This window comes from Lepisosteus platostomus, chromosome 11, assembly GCF_059453375.1.
Source record: "Lepisosteus platostomus isolate fLepPlt1 chromosome 11, fLepPlt1.hap1, whole genome shotgun sequence".
Lineage (NCBI taxonomy): Eukaryota > Metazoa > Chordata > Actinopteri > Semionotiformes > Lepisosteidae > Lepisosteus > Lepisosteus platostomus.
Genome location: NC_142621.1, coordinates 4,378,858 through 4,390,456, shown reverse-complemented (window position 1 = coordinate 4,390,456; position 11,599 = coordinate 4,378,858). Strand labels below are relative to the sequence as shown.

The 11,599-nt window shown below is 42.8% G+C and overlaps 2 protein-coding genes across 5 annotated transcripts; one reads left to right on the top strand and one right to left on the bottom strand.

The window, feature by feature from the left end:
- Positions 1-138: 138 nt before the first annotated feature.
- Positions 139-4,398, bottom strand: cryz (crystallin, zeta (quinone reductase)). Of its 3 annotated transcripts, none has more exons than XM_088598013.1 (9): positions 4,251-4,398; positions 3,570-3,684; positions 2,675-2,827; positions 1,925-2,088; positions 1,494-1,545; positions 1,089-1,238; positions 801-902; positions 614-709; positions 139-499 (listed from the first exon to the last, which is right to left on the bottom strand). In XM_088598013.1, exons 2-9 carry the CDS (start codon positions 3,675-3,677, stop codon positions 293-295), a joined length of 1,032 nt encoding a protein of 343 aa, XP_088454139.1. In that variant the 5' UTR covers positions 3,678-3,684; positions 4,251-4,398; the 3' UTR covers positions 139-292. The 3 variants fall into 3 exon arrangements, with proteins under 3 accessions (XP_088454139.1, XP_088454141.1, XP_088454140.1); XM_088598015.1 differs by having other exon boundaries at positions 139-454; positions 4,251-4,396; XM_088598014.1 differs by having other exon boundaries at positions 4,238-4,374.
- Positions 4,399-4,409: 11 nt separating this feature from the next.
- Positions 4,410-11,100, top strand: tyw3 (tRNA-yW synthesizing protein 3 homolog (S. cerevisiae)). 2 transcript variants are annotated; one of them, XM_088598026.1, is made up of 6 exons: positions 4,412-4,702; positions 4,939-5,019; positions 5,402-5,500; positions 6,583-6,654; positions 7,039-7,172; positions 7,463-11,100. In XM_088598026.1, exons 1-6 carry the CDS (start codon positions 4,529-4,531, stop codon positions 7,665-7,667), a joined length of 765 nt encoding a protein of 254 aa, XP_088454152.1. In that variant the 5' UTR covers positions 4,412-4,528; the 3' UTR covers positions 7,668-11,100. The 2 variants fall into 2 exon arrangements, with proteins under 2 accessions (XP_088454153.1, XP_088454152.1); XM_088598027.1 differs by lacking the exon at positions 5,402-5,500 and having other exon boundaries at positions 4,410-4,702.
- Positions 11,101-11,599: the final 499 nt, after the last annotated feature.

Here is an 11,599-nt window from a genome sequence, read left to right as displayed (position 1 = left end):
AGGATGCGAGGAAACGTGCTCGCTTAGGTTTAATGCACACTCTGAAGTTTCGAAGTAAGTGCGCAATGAAGCACTCAACAGGCCTGCGGATAAAAAATATTTGCACACGATCTCCTGAACAAAGAAGCAGAATAAGGCTTTATTTTAATGTCCTCTTTATTGCAAGCTCTGCAAATCCCTTGATGGTGAAAGTCAATGAAGTCTAATTCAACACAGAGGCCGGAGATGGTCCAATTAACGAGCCCGGGACGTCCAGCACCGGCGTGTGGTGTCCGCATCCCTGAGAGACGGCTCACACGATCAGGACCACCTTCCCCGTCGCTCCTGTGCTGTTGATGATGTCCTCGTGGGCTTGAGAGGCCTTCTCCAGAGCGTACTCCGGACCGGTCACCGGCTTCAACCACCCTGCTTCCAACCCGGCCAAGAGGGCGGAAGCGCTTTCGGTCTTCTCCTCCTGCGCACAAGCAGAGACATCAGCTGCAGTCGAGGGTTCGAGGATCTGGACAAAGCATGATTATTCATCAGCACTTAACCTTACAGGACTGCACTGGAGGTGGGGCTTCTCCTGAGCTGTAATATCACACTGCTGGATATAATATTAATCATGCCTTACCCTTGTTGCACTGAACAAGCTCACACCAATGATGCTGGATTCTTTGGTCATTGTGTCCCGTGGGTTTATTTCAACAGATCCTCTGCAGCCCACAATCTGAAAGACACAGTGCCATTAAGACACAGCAGGGGGCACAATGCAGGGCCTTCCGGTGCTTCTGTTTTGCTCTGCAAAGGTCAGTACTCACCGCCACTCTCCCTCCAGGGCACAGCAGCTGCAGGTCTTTGCTCAGATTCACATTGGACAGCATTTCGATGACCACGTCCACCCCCCGTCCACCGGTGGCACCCTGGACAACAGAGGCGACTGACAGTTCACACACGCGGGCAGACTGACCAGGTGCCACCCGGATTTGCCAATCAGCCGTTAACAAAATTACACACAGCTCGGGAAAGAGGGTCAGACAGCAGCGGGCTACGGTTAGGAATTCTGGAGCACCAAGGCGTCGGAGCTGGATGGGGAGTCAGGCGGCTACCTTGATCTTGTCGAGGTAGTCCTTTTCTCTGTGGTTGAAGACATGATGGGCTCCGCACCTCAAGACCAGAGCCTGACCCTCTGGAGTCCCTGCGGTACCCAGCACCTTCATCCCAAAGGCTCGAGCGATCTGGCAGGCTGCCACACCAACCTGGACCACAGGGCCACAACCCAGGGAAAGGTTCACTTCAGAGGTGAAAGCAGGAGTGAAACTACTGACGCTGTGACACGGGACATAAGTAAATGAGCAAACTGCAGATAACGGCATCAAAGTTTCACCTCGTTCAGAATAGTTAACACGGTAAACCAAGAGGCAGGGGGCTTTCACCAGTGTAAATACAGTATGTGGCACGAGGCACGGTACTGTTGTTTCAGTTCTGCCCCTCTGCCACACTTGTTGGCTTACCCCTCCACTTGCTCCATGAACGAGAACACTCTCTCCAGCTCTGGCATGGGCCCTGTAAAGTACACAAAAAACACACACAACTTATTCCATCCCTCCATCATCAGGAAGCTGCATTTTCCCAGTTCCCAAACTCCACGCTGAAGGTACCCCAGCCTGCAATTGAGGCTAAGTCCCTTTTTATTCCCAATCACATCAACTTATACCACCAATTAAGAAAACGAATCTGTCTTTATAATATAACCAAGAGAATAAAAGTGTTCCTGGAGCCGTTGTGGTTCTGAAGAGGCCTAAGCTGCCTGACCCACAGCAGCGATCATTTGTCCTTCGAGCAGGAGCATTCCCTCTGCATCGCCGGACCCTTCCAGAACGGGGCCCTGCACGCTTCCCGCCACGGCGTGCCGCGTCTGCCCCGGCCCGCTGCCACCTCTCACTTGCGAAAGAGCGCTCGGTACGCCGTGAAGTAGGGAATTCCGACGGCAGCTCCTTGTTTGTAGTCCAGATTGTCTGGCAGCCGGTGAACAGACTCCTCCAGCGCCACTGTGTACTCGGCGTAGCCGCCAGAATCCGTGCCAGTGGTGAAGACGCGGTCCCCAGCCTGCGGGGGATCAAGACGAATGATCCCGTGAACGCCATGAATGTACCGGCCACATATGGCAATAAAGTTCAAGTTCAAGTTCAACACATGCAGAGCAAATCTGTCTTCCCGGGAATGGTTCGCAGGCAAACTTTAGAAAAACAAAACAAAAAGAGAAGTATTTTCGATATTGCAGGGGGTCTTTCTCGACCAGATTTCCCAGAGCCCAAAGCAGTCATATACCATGACAAAGGCGTGTTAGTTGCTGAAACAGTGGTTAAATAAATTAAAAGTAAATGGAGTCATGACTGTGCAACACTTAAAAAAATTCAATATAATTCCATGGGTCAACATCACACTAGCCTTGGCCGTGCGTTCTCCTCATTATTTTGAAACCCAATTAGCCGGACATTTGAGCTCTCTGGAGTATAGAATGACCTTACTCAACGCATTGTGTTCAGTAGGTTACCCACACTCAAAGAGTGTTATGTTTCAATTTCAGAAAGTACCCCATAAATATCTTCTGGCCTCCAACAAAAGCCATTCTTCTCCAACAACAGATACTAATCCTACCCCACACCGTGCCCGTTAAATACTTTCGGTCCACCTTGAAAGATGTCACGCCGTCTCCGACAGCTTCCACGATTCCAGACACATCCGTGCCCGGAGTGTAAGGAAGGCTTGGTTTTCTAGTGTAGGCCCCGGACCGGATGTATGTTTCCACTGGGTTCACCCCACAAGCACGCACCCGGATTAACACCTGCGGGAATGGAAAAGAACGGAGTTCTCTGTTTATTCTGGAACTCTACAATTAATCTTTATTGTGCCATCTCCCGGCATGTCATTGTACACCCTTAGGCCCTTATGTCATGTCAGTGGGACAGTGCACATCTTTTCACCTGCTTTTCTGCTGTGGCCTGTACATATCTGCAACCTGGTGCTGCAACAACCATGCAGACCTCTCTCTGAGTGAGTGAATAACTCTAACGCCTACAGAGCTGTTACCTACATTCCAGCTGAGCTCTAAACGGCATCATTTAATTAAGTTGCTATAGAAGAATATTAGCATAACTTCTAGATCTCTGCTTTTTGGCCATGTAAGGCTTTTCAGGGTCTGGGACACAAACCTCTAATGCACGGAAAAATACAGTAATGGAGACTGAAGAGTTTTATTAGTTGTAGTATTCTCATTCTTTTGTAGTTATGATCATCTAAATTGGGGGTTCCTAGGTTCAGTCCCAGTCCTGGGGATCCCCTCAGCCGTCATTTTCCAACCTACTGAGCTCTCGCATTAACACCGTTAAAAATAACACACATTTTTTTTTTACTTTTGCCCTCATAGTTCTTTAGGGTAACACTCACTTTAGAAGACGTTTTAATATTTGATATCTACAGCAAGTATCCTACACATCAGCATAACGCATTTGCCTGTGTCTTACTCCACGCAGCCAAAACAACCTGTTGAACCCGACAGGTTGAAAATGCAGAATCCCTCGTGTTACCTGTTTGTGTCCTGGGACTGGCACGGGAATGTCGGTATATAATTTCAGGACCGAGGGTCCTCCAAATTCGGATACTCTGATGGCTCGCATGATCTTTGATGTCGCCATTTCATCGCTAGGCACAAAACAAATACAAAAAAAAAAATGAATCTGAGTGCGCTCGTGTTTGATGACCGACAATTAAAGTTTCAACTCGAGCTGCCAGGAATCTCGCAAACTATATCAAAAGGTATGCGACATTCCTGACATCGGTGGGCTCCTCGTGTTGTGCTTGAAAAACGAGAGCGATCCCAGCGTTTTATGTTGGGGCTGTCAGGACAGCCATTATCCCCATGGAAAATAACTCCTGCAACAGCTCATTCCCAACTAGTTTGCAACATCGGTGTCGCAGCTGCGCAATTACTGCAAAACGAAAAGACTGTGAGCACTTTTTAATATTGCATACAGACAGTACGTCTATGAAACAAAATCAAAACGGGTAACATGGTGAAAAACTGCAAAACAAGCGAAAAAAATTGTTGACATGTCCGTTCCACGCCACTAAACCACCTTTGGCAGTGAGGGCGAATTAAATCTATAAACAGCCGGCGACTTGGCTATTGCATTTTTCCAGCGAACACGTTGCTTAAAATGCCTTGGAAATTTAAAATCTGTTTTTGTTTCGATACCTCAGTAACTCACCAGAGCACTTTAGTTTCTATACAGTATTTCTATCTCTGCTGTGACCCGCAGATGGTGCAAGAAGCTTCCTTTATGTACACAGTACATATTACACATAAGGATTAACCATTAAACAATCTGGGTGATGTATAACGTCCCGGTTTGGACCTGTCGGGCCACCGTAGAAACGTGCTGGCGTGATTCTCTCACAACATGGCGCCCCCCATGAAGCCGTCCAGCCCAGCAAACTTTCTGTGCGTAATGTTTAACATCTCATAGAGCATCCCCTTATAGGCAGGATGGATACCGAAAAGACATTCTCGCAATGGAAAAAACAGTGTCTGAGCAAGGTGGACTACAGTAAGAAGGGGAGTGTCGACGAGGGCATCGCTCATGTTGTGGGGTTTTTAAACGAATACCCGGATTATTTCACCACCAGCTCCTGTTCCGGGAGACTCATTCTGATCGACGGGGTGAGATTTTATTATTCGGGGGCAGTCCCACTTCCTAAAACGGTCGTCTGTACGATGGTCAGGGCTTTCATTTTGCTGTTCGTTCGCTATAATAAGACCCGTTTGTCAGAACGCCTATTTCGCGTTTCGGGTTTCAAACGGGTTTTCAGAAATGTTTCTCTACGCGCAAGTCCATTCATGCACCAAACACCCGTGATGTTGCAATGACTTTAAGCAGCTGTCTGTCGGTCCCCCAGGTCTCCGACAGTCCCGAAGTGCAGAAAAGAAACTGTTCCTGGCTCTTTGCCACCCATCAGAAATGTCGGAAGGAAGATTTGGTATGTCTCCAGCGTTCCTGGTGATTATTGTATAACCTTATTGCACCGGTGTCGTTCCTGCCTTCGGCTATAACGATAAGAACGGGTCTCCCGGGGGTATTGAATGCGTTTGCAGGGCATTCCACTCGTCTGAAATATTTTACCTTCACTACGTGAATGAAAGTTCATGTTATCTTTACACAAGACAGGGGAACCCGAGAGAAAGCGCGCAAAAGACAGCGTGCATCTTTCTTTTTTTTTTACATATAAATCATAACAATCACGCAATCCAGCTGAAGAGGGGAAAGGTTTCCAAATCACACACACACCTCCAGTGAGGGGGGAGTGAATTTGCATACGACGCCGACACCTGTGCAGTAACGTGTCGTGCTGTGTTGCACAGGTGTCGGGGCTGGAGAAGGCTGGTGCCGATGCCGTGTTCAAATTTGAGCCGTTCGTGCTTCATGTGCAGTGCAGGCGGTTGGGAGACGCTCAGCTCCTGGTAAGTCCATGACGATTTAAAAAAAGGAGTATTCCTTGTATGACAAACGCTGCTCAACCCTGGTCCAGGGGAGCCGTAGGACCATATTCCTATAACGTTTTAACACAGTGCCAACACCTTGCTTTTTTCTAATGAGAACACCTACTATTAGCATGATGATTGTTACTTGAACATAAGAAAGGTTACAAAGGAGAAGAGGCCATTCAACCCATTTTGGAGGTAGTAGTTGATCCCAAGATCTCATCCAGCCATCTCTTCTAAATAAACCAGGGTATCGGCTTCAACGACACAGCTGGGGAGCTTGTGAACATCTTAACTCCTTCAGGATGCTCGTTAAAGAGTTACTGGACAGACGTTTAAGTGTTTTGGTTCTGTAATATTAGCAGTTTCTGTAAAAAAAAAAAAATCAGTTGCTTTGGGAGGATATCAGTGTAACTTCCAGATCTCTGCTCTTTGGCCATGTAAGGCTTTTCAGGATCTGGGACACAAACCTCTAATGCACAGAAAAATACAGTAATGGAGACTGAAGAGTTTTATTAGTTGTAACATTCTCATTCTTCTGTGGTTATGTTATCCTAAATTGAGGGTTTCCCGCAGATGTCATTTTGCATCCTGCTGAGCTCTCACTTTTATAATTGAGCCCTTAATTTTAGCTACATTTCAGTTAGCAGTTCTTAAAACAATTTGGAGGGTCAGTTGTTACATATTGTGTTTTGTAAAGTCAACTTAACATTTCAAGACTTTTGTGGGAAAAAGAACTTTTCAGTCAACTAACTTGTTAGTTCAATTAACAGAAGACCTGAGCTAGAAAAGGAGTTGTGTAGGTAAACAGTCTAAATTATCTTTAGTTATTTTATCTTCTTATTGAAGTGTTATTTTGTCATTGTTTCACATGCTTTTGCCTTGTATGTTTTTCACCTGTACTCTCCACTTTTTGATCATTTAAAATGTAAACTTGCCTCTTTATTTTCTGTACATTTGCTGTACTGTTCATTGACAAGTCATTTTAGTTTTTATTATAAAAGCTGCTGAATAGTTTGTTGTCCAGGAGATTGTTAATTATTCTTTCTCTTTCTGCACAGCACTCAGTAGCAGTTAACTCAGGTTTCAGGAACTCGGGCATTACTGTTGGCAAGAGAGGAAAAATAATTATGGTAATGGCATTTTGTTTTTTAATGTCTGGCTGCCATGCAATGGATGACATGAACCTTATGCCTTTACCCAAGACTGTACTGATTTGCAAGACTGTGTGATTTTTGTATAGCTTTTGAAAGTTACACATGTACAAAGTAAAATGTTCCTGAGATGCAGTGCCATTGTTAATAATGTTAAAGAAGTGTGAAAGTCCTCTAAGTTAAAGCTTTCTGGTTATAAGCTTATAGGTTCCTGAGGTTTGTTTTGCATATTAATGAGAAAGAACAAGCCAAGCTCCCTGAAAGTATTAACCCGTGACTCTAATTTGTTGTGAAATATTTCAAGTGTGAAGTAGGACGTTTTCTTTTGTACTTCTCTCTAAAATCTCTTCCTGTGACATTTAGGCTGTTCGCAGCACACATGGCCTCGAAGTCCCCCTGAGCCGTAAGGGACAGACCCTAGTGAAGGAAGAGTACCTTGACTTCTTGGTTGAGGTGGCCAATCAGAAAATGGAGGAAAACCAGAGAAGAATTGAAAGGTTGGTCACCTGCAGTTCAGCATCACTTTGCTTCTTATAATGCTGTAACTGGGTTTCAGATGAATAGGAGTTCTGGGGCATTTACTTAAGTTAGTCCTTCCATGTATAGTAAAAGTGTAATAATTATGTATCTGTGTGGAGTTTGTATGTTCTCCCCATGTTCAAGTGGGTTTTTTCTGGGTGCCCTGGTTTTCCCAGTGCGACTTAAAACCCTGCCAGTCTTGCAGGTCAGAAAGGGAGTTTTGTCAGCCTCTGTAAGTAAACACACAGTGCCCTTGTTTTATCCGCAGGTTTTACAGCTCCCTGCAGTCTGCTGTGAGAGCAGACAGTTCTGCTGACCGGAGCACAGGTCTCACTCAGGACAAATCTGTGAGCACCAGAAAAAAGAAGTCGGCACAGGAATGTTCAAGAGAAGCCACTGCCCAGGATCTGGAGGATGTGATCCTGCTTAATGGGGACAATGGGCTGGAGGATGGACTACATTTGTTCATGTAGACATTTTGTTTTTGGCCTGTCATTTGGTCTCTGCTAAGAAAATGCTCAAACTGATTCACAAGAAGCATTGAGCCTTGTCTTTTGGGGAGTTTTGGGTCAAAAGGCTTAAATCCTGTTGAATGCAGGGTGGACTTTGACCTCCTTCTTAGGTCAATTATTTGGACAGTCGGGGAGAAAATATTAGGTAGGGCTCTCATGCAAAGGACATTTCATTTGCTGGAAGTTATTTACCATTGCTAAACAAACACTGAAACAGAACCCTTTGATTTTAATAGCCTTAATTTATTGCTGTATTGGACCTGTAAGAAATAAAATTATTTTCCCCTGATTGCAACAAATAAGAGACAGAAATTATTCCTGTTTTCAGTGAGTTTTGCCTTAAGAAATCAGTTTTTTTATCCGGTGAAGCATTGCTGTGGTGTTTGCGTTTTCTTATGGATTTCTGGGTGTGTCATTTTCCTCCCACAACCCAAGTACTCAATGCCCAGGTTAGATGGTGTCTTTAAATTGCTTACCTCTATGTGTGTAGACCAGTAGGGGGTGCTCACCCTGCGGTCTGTGTGGGTCCTAATGCCCCTTTATAGTGATGTTGACACTAGACTGCAGTAAAAGGCACCGTCCTTTGGATGAGATGTAAAACTGAGGTCCTGACTCTCAGTGGTCGTTAAAAAATCCCAGGGCATTTCTCGAAGAGAGCAGGGGTGTTACCAAAGAGTACCAAAGTACAAAGTACAAAGTAGGGGTGGCCAAATTTCCCCATGGCCTTTACCAGTCATGGCCTCCTAATAATCCCTCTCTTTGAACAGGCTTCATCACTGTTCTCCTCCCCACTGAGAGCTGGTGTGTGGGGAGCATACTGGCGCATCATCCAGGTGGGGCTGCACATAGGTGGTGGTGGAGGGGAGTCCCCATGACCTGTAAACCACTTTGAGTGGAGTGTCCAGAAAGGCGCTATATAAGTGTAAGGAATTATTATAGAAATGTGCTGAGTGTATTCCATGTTCTCTCTTGATTATAAACTGATTTCTGTATTCATACAGCTGCAGATCTGTTTCATCTCAGGTTTTGACTCTTAGAACCTCTGGGTACTAAATTGCTTTTTTCTTTGCCAGCAAAGATGATGTATGGGCCTTCATTACAGTTCAAATGGACTGATGATGTATGGGCCTTCATTACAGTTCAAATGGACTGAAAGTCAGTGTTATCCATCTTTGACAAACCTCTTTGTGTTGAGCTGGAAACCAAATGCTACAAAGAAAAAGCATGCGGTTTCAGGCACATTTGCTTCAAAATCAAAATCTGATGAGTTCAGTATGGCTCATTAGGGGCATAAGTGTAATTCATGAATTAGTTTACCGCGCTTTCGTAATTTCGGATGTGATGTTTTACATTTTTGTCAATTAATACAGATTCCAAACCTTACATCATGCACTGCACTCTCAGTCTATCATGTATCGCCAGTGCCGATTTTCCCACACAATTTCACAGTTGATGGTCCATTAAAATTCAGCAGTGCACATTTTCTTCATTAGGCATTAGTGTAAATATTGTATTTGTGATCTTAATCCTGTTAAACATTTGTGATCGTGGGTGTAGAACAGTAATATGATTGGGTTTAGTGCTTCTGGGTACCCCAGGGTGTTAACAGGAAGACATTTTTCCCATCTAAATTGAAGTGCTTAAATCAACTGCCATTTTTTGCCAACATTTGTTTTCTTTAAAATAATTTTAAAGAAAACTGCGTAATGCTTTAAAGGACCAGTAGGTGGAGTAGCTATTCTTCCAAAGGACTTGCATGTCTACTATTGAGTCATGATAAATCCTTTTATTTGGAATTATTTTTGCAAAAAAAATTTTTTTTTGCAGGGACTTGATTTTAAAGTATATGTTGATTTTTTTTCGATTGCGTTTTATCGTTAACTGTGGCCAACTCCATCACGTTTTTTATAAGTTAAGTTTTAGTGTTTTAATAAATCTTTTTTCATTTACTACACACCTCAAAATATTTTGACTGAGGAACAGACCTGTTGCTAGCTTTCCTAGGAAAGATGAATTTACTTTCCTTTTTCCATTATTTCAAGGATATTTTAACCTAAAATAATTAAAGAATAAAAAACAACAGCTAGTCGGATGGCTCATGTCTTAGGTGAGTGATTAAATATGTGAACGTTAAAGCTTTTTCCTGTAAGCATGCAAAACAGTTTTTTGCAACCATTTGCTTTTTGAAATGTTAGATTTTTCTCATCAATTTCAATAGCTGCTAAATTAGAGTACAATCTCTCCCTTGCCACTTGACTGTGCATACAGGATTGTACAGCAGTATTTTCTATGCTTGCTCTGTTTTTTTCTTTGTTATAATTTGTACTTATCCTGGACTTTGCTGAACTCGTTTTTTTTGTAGTAAAATTAATCCTGTTCTTAATCTTGAAATAAGATCTGAGCAGTCTCTGAGAACGCAGCTAGTATTTTTTTTTAATCGGCTGAATAGTATTTGAAAAGATCAATGTGTTGTAACTGCTCATATGCAAGGCTTTGTCTGTCAAGAGCCTTTTCAGTGTTGCGTTGGAACTATATACAGAACTGAAAAAGAGGTGGCACTGTACATTGGGTTTTTCATTTTTTATTTATATATAGTACCTTGAGAAATGACAGCTTTATGGTCTAAATCCTTATTGATTTATTGACTTACAAGCTAAATGAATAATCCTTCTTTACACAGAGATATGCACTATCATGTGTGGCAAAGAATGCATTTTCTTTTAAATATTCATGGATTTAAAAGACTGCAGAGAGGACTCTGCAAGATATTATGACTGAAGGATTTTATATAGGTGTTTTAAGTGGAAGGAGAGCAGCAGGAGTCACCTTTTCATTAATGTGTTAAAATAGCTCCAGGCATTTAAAGTGGTGTAATTTACAGTAGTTTGAGAGAAATTAATTTGTGGCATCTATTGTAAAGATCCAACGAACATGTCAGCAGTTACTAAATGAAGAGCGTTAGATGAGTAGGTGGTAGTGATTTGTGTCTGTTAACATTTTTACATCAAAAGTTAGGCGGGAGAAAAGAAAATGATGTTTTTGAAGACGATACAAATTAAAATTGGAAAGTGTAAGTTAAAATGTGAGAATGCAAAAAGCATGAACATTAAATTATTTTGTGGATTCTCTTCCCTCTTTGTCTGTTTAGTCCCGAGAGTCGCATTAATATTTTTTATTTTCGCCGCATGAGATTATCATTCAAGTGTTTATCTGCAGGAATGTCTAATCACTATCATATTCAAGTTAAATGTTTATTTTTCCACAGACAAGATACAGACAGACATGACATTAAAAACCGTTTCCCTTTTCCTGTATACAGTGGTTGAGTATTAATTGTAGAATGTGTAGAACACAGCTAATAAAAATCTTAAAATAAGAATTAAGTTTAAAGAAATCGACATTTTGGTTATGAATTCTTTTCACAATTATTGCTTGCCTCAGAACTGGAAGGGGGGGTGGGAGGCAGTGTGTGGTGAAGGAGGAGAACAGCTCCAGCAATCAGCAGTAAGTGGAAGGATTTTCTAGTAAGAAGTGCTTGTGTGATTGTCAAGTGACCCATTATTGCCTTGATTAAGCTCTTTTCTGCTAGCTCTGATTTCGCATTGAGGGATGTACATACTCGCTGCTTGTCCCCAGGCAATCAAAGCGTTCTTCCTCTATCATTTTAACCCAAGTGATTTTTTAAATTTTTCTTAGGCTCCACTGAAGCAGGTCACCTTTTAACCTATGGCGTTTACTCTCAATGAGTAGTCTTTGGCAGTGGTAATTTACCGAAAGGAAAAGAAAAAAAGGTCACATAAACTCATTGTATAAATTGCAACCTACAGAATTAGGCTTCATTTCAATAAAACAAATGAGTAGTTTCACTATAAAGCATCAAAGGTTTGATGCAC

Coding starts and splice junctions, on each gene's coding strand:
- cryz (XM_088598013.1), bottom strand. CDS start 3,677: ATGGCGACATCAAAGATCATGCGAGCCATCAGAGTATCCGAATTTGGA. Junction 2,828..3,569: donor CAGTCCCAGGACACAAACAG/GTAACACGAGGG, acceptor CCATTCCCGCAG/GTGTTAATCCGGGTGCGTGC. Junction 1,546..1,924: donor TACCGAGCGCTCTTTCGCAA/GTGAGAGGTGGC, acceptor TGTACTTTACAG/GGCCCATGCCAGAGCTGGAG.
- tyw3 (XM_088598026.1), top strand. CDS start 4,529: ATGGATACCGAAAAGACATTCTCGCAATGGAAAAAACAGTGTCTGAGC. Junction 5,501..6,582: donor TGGGAGACGCTCAGCTCCTG/GTAAGTCCATGA, acceptor CTTTCTGCACAG/CACTCAGTAGCAGTTAACTC. Junction 7,173..7,462: donor AACCAGAGAAGAATTGAAAG/GTTGGTCACCTG, acceptor TTTTATCCGCAG/GTTTTACAGCTCCCTGCAGT.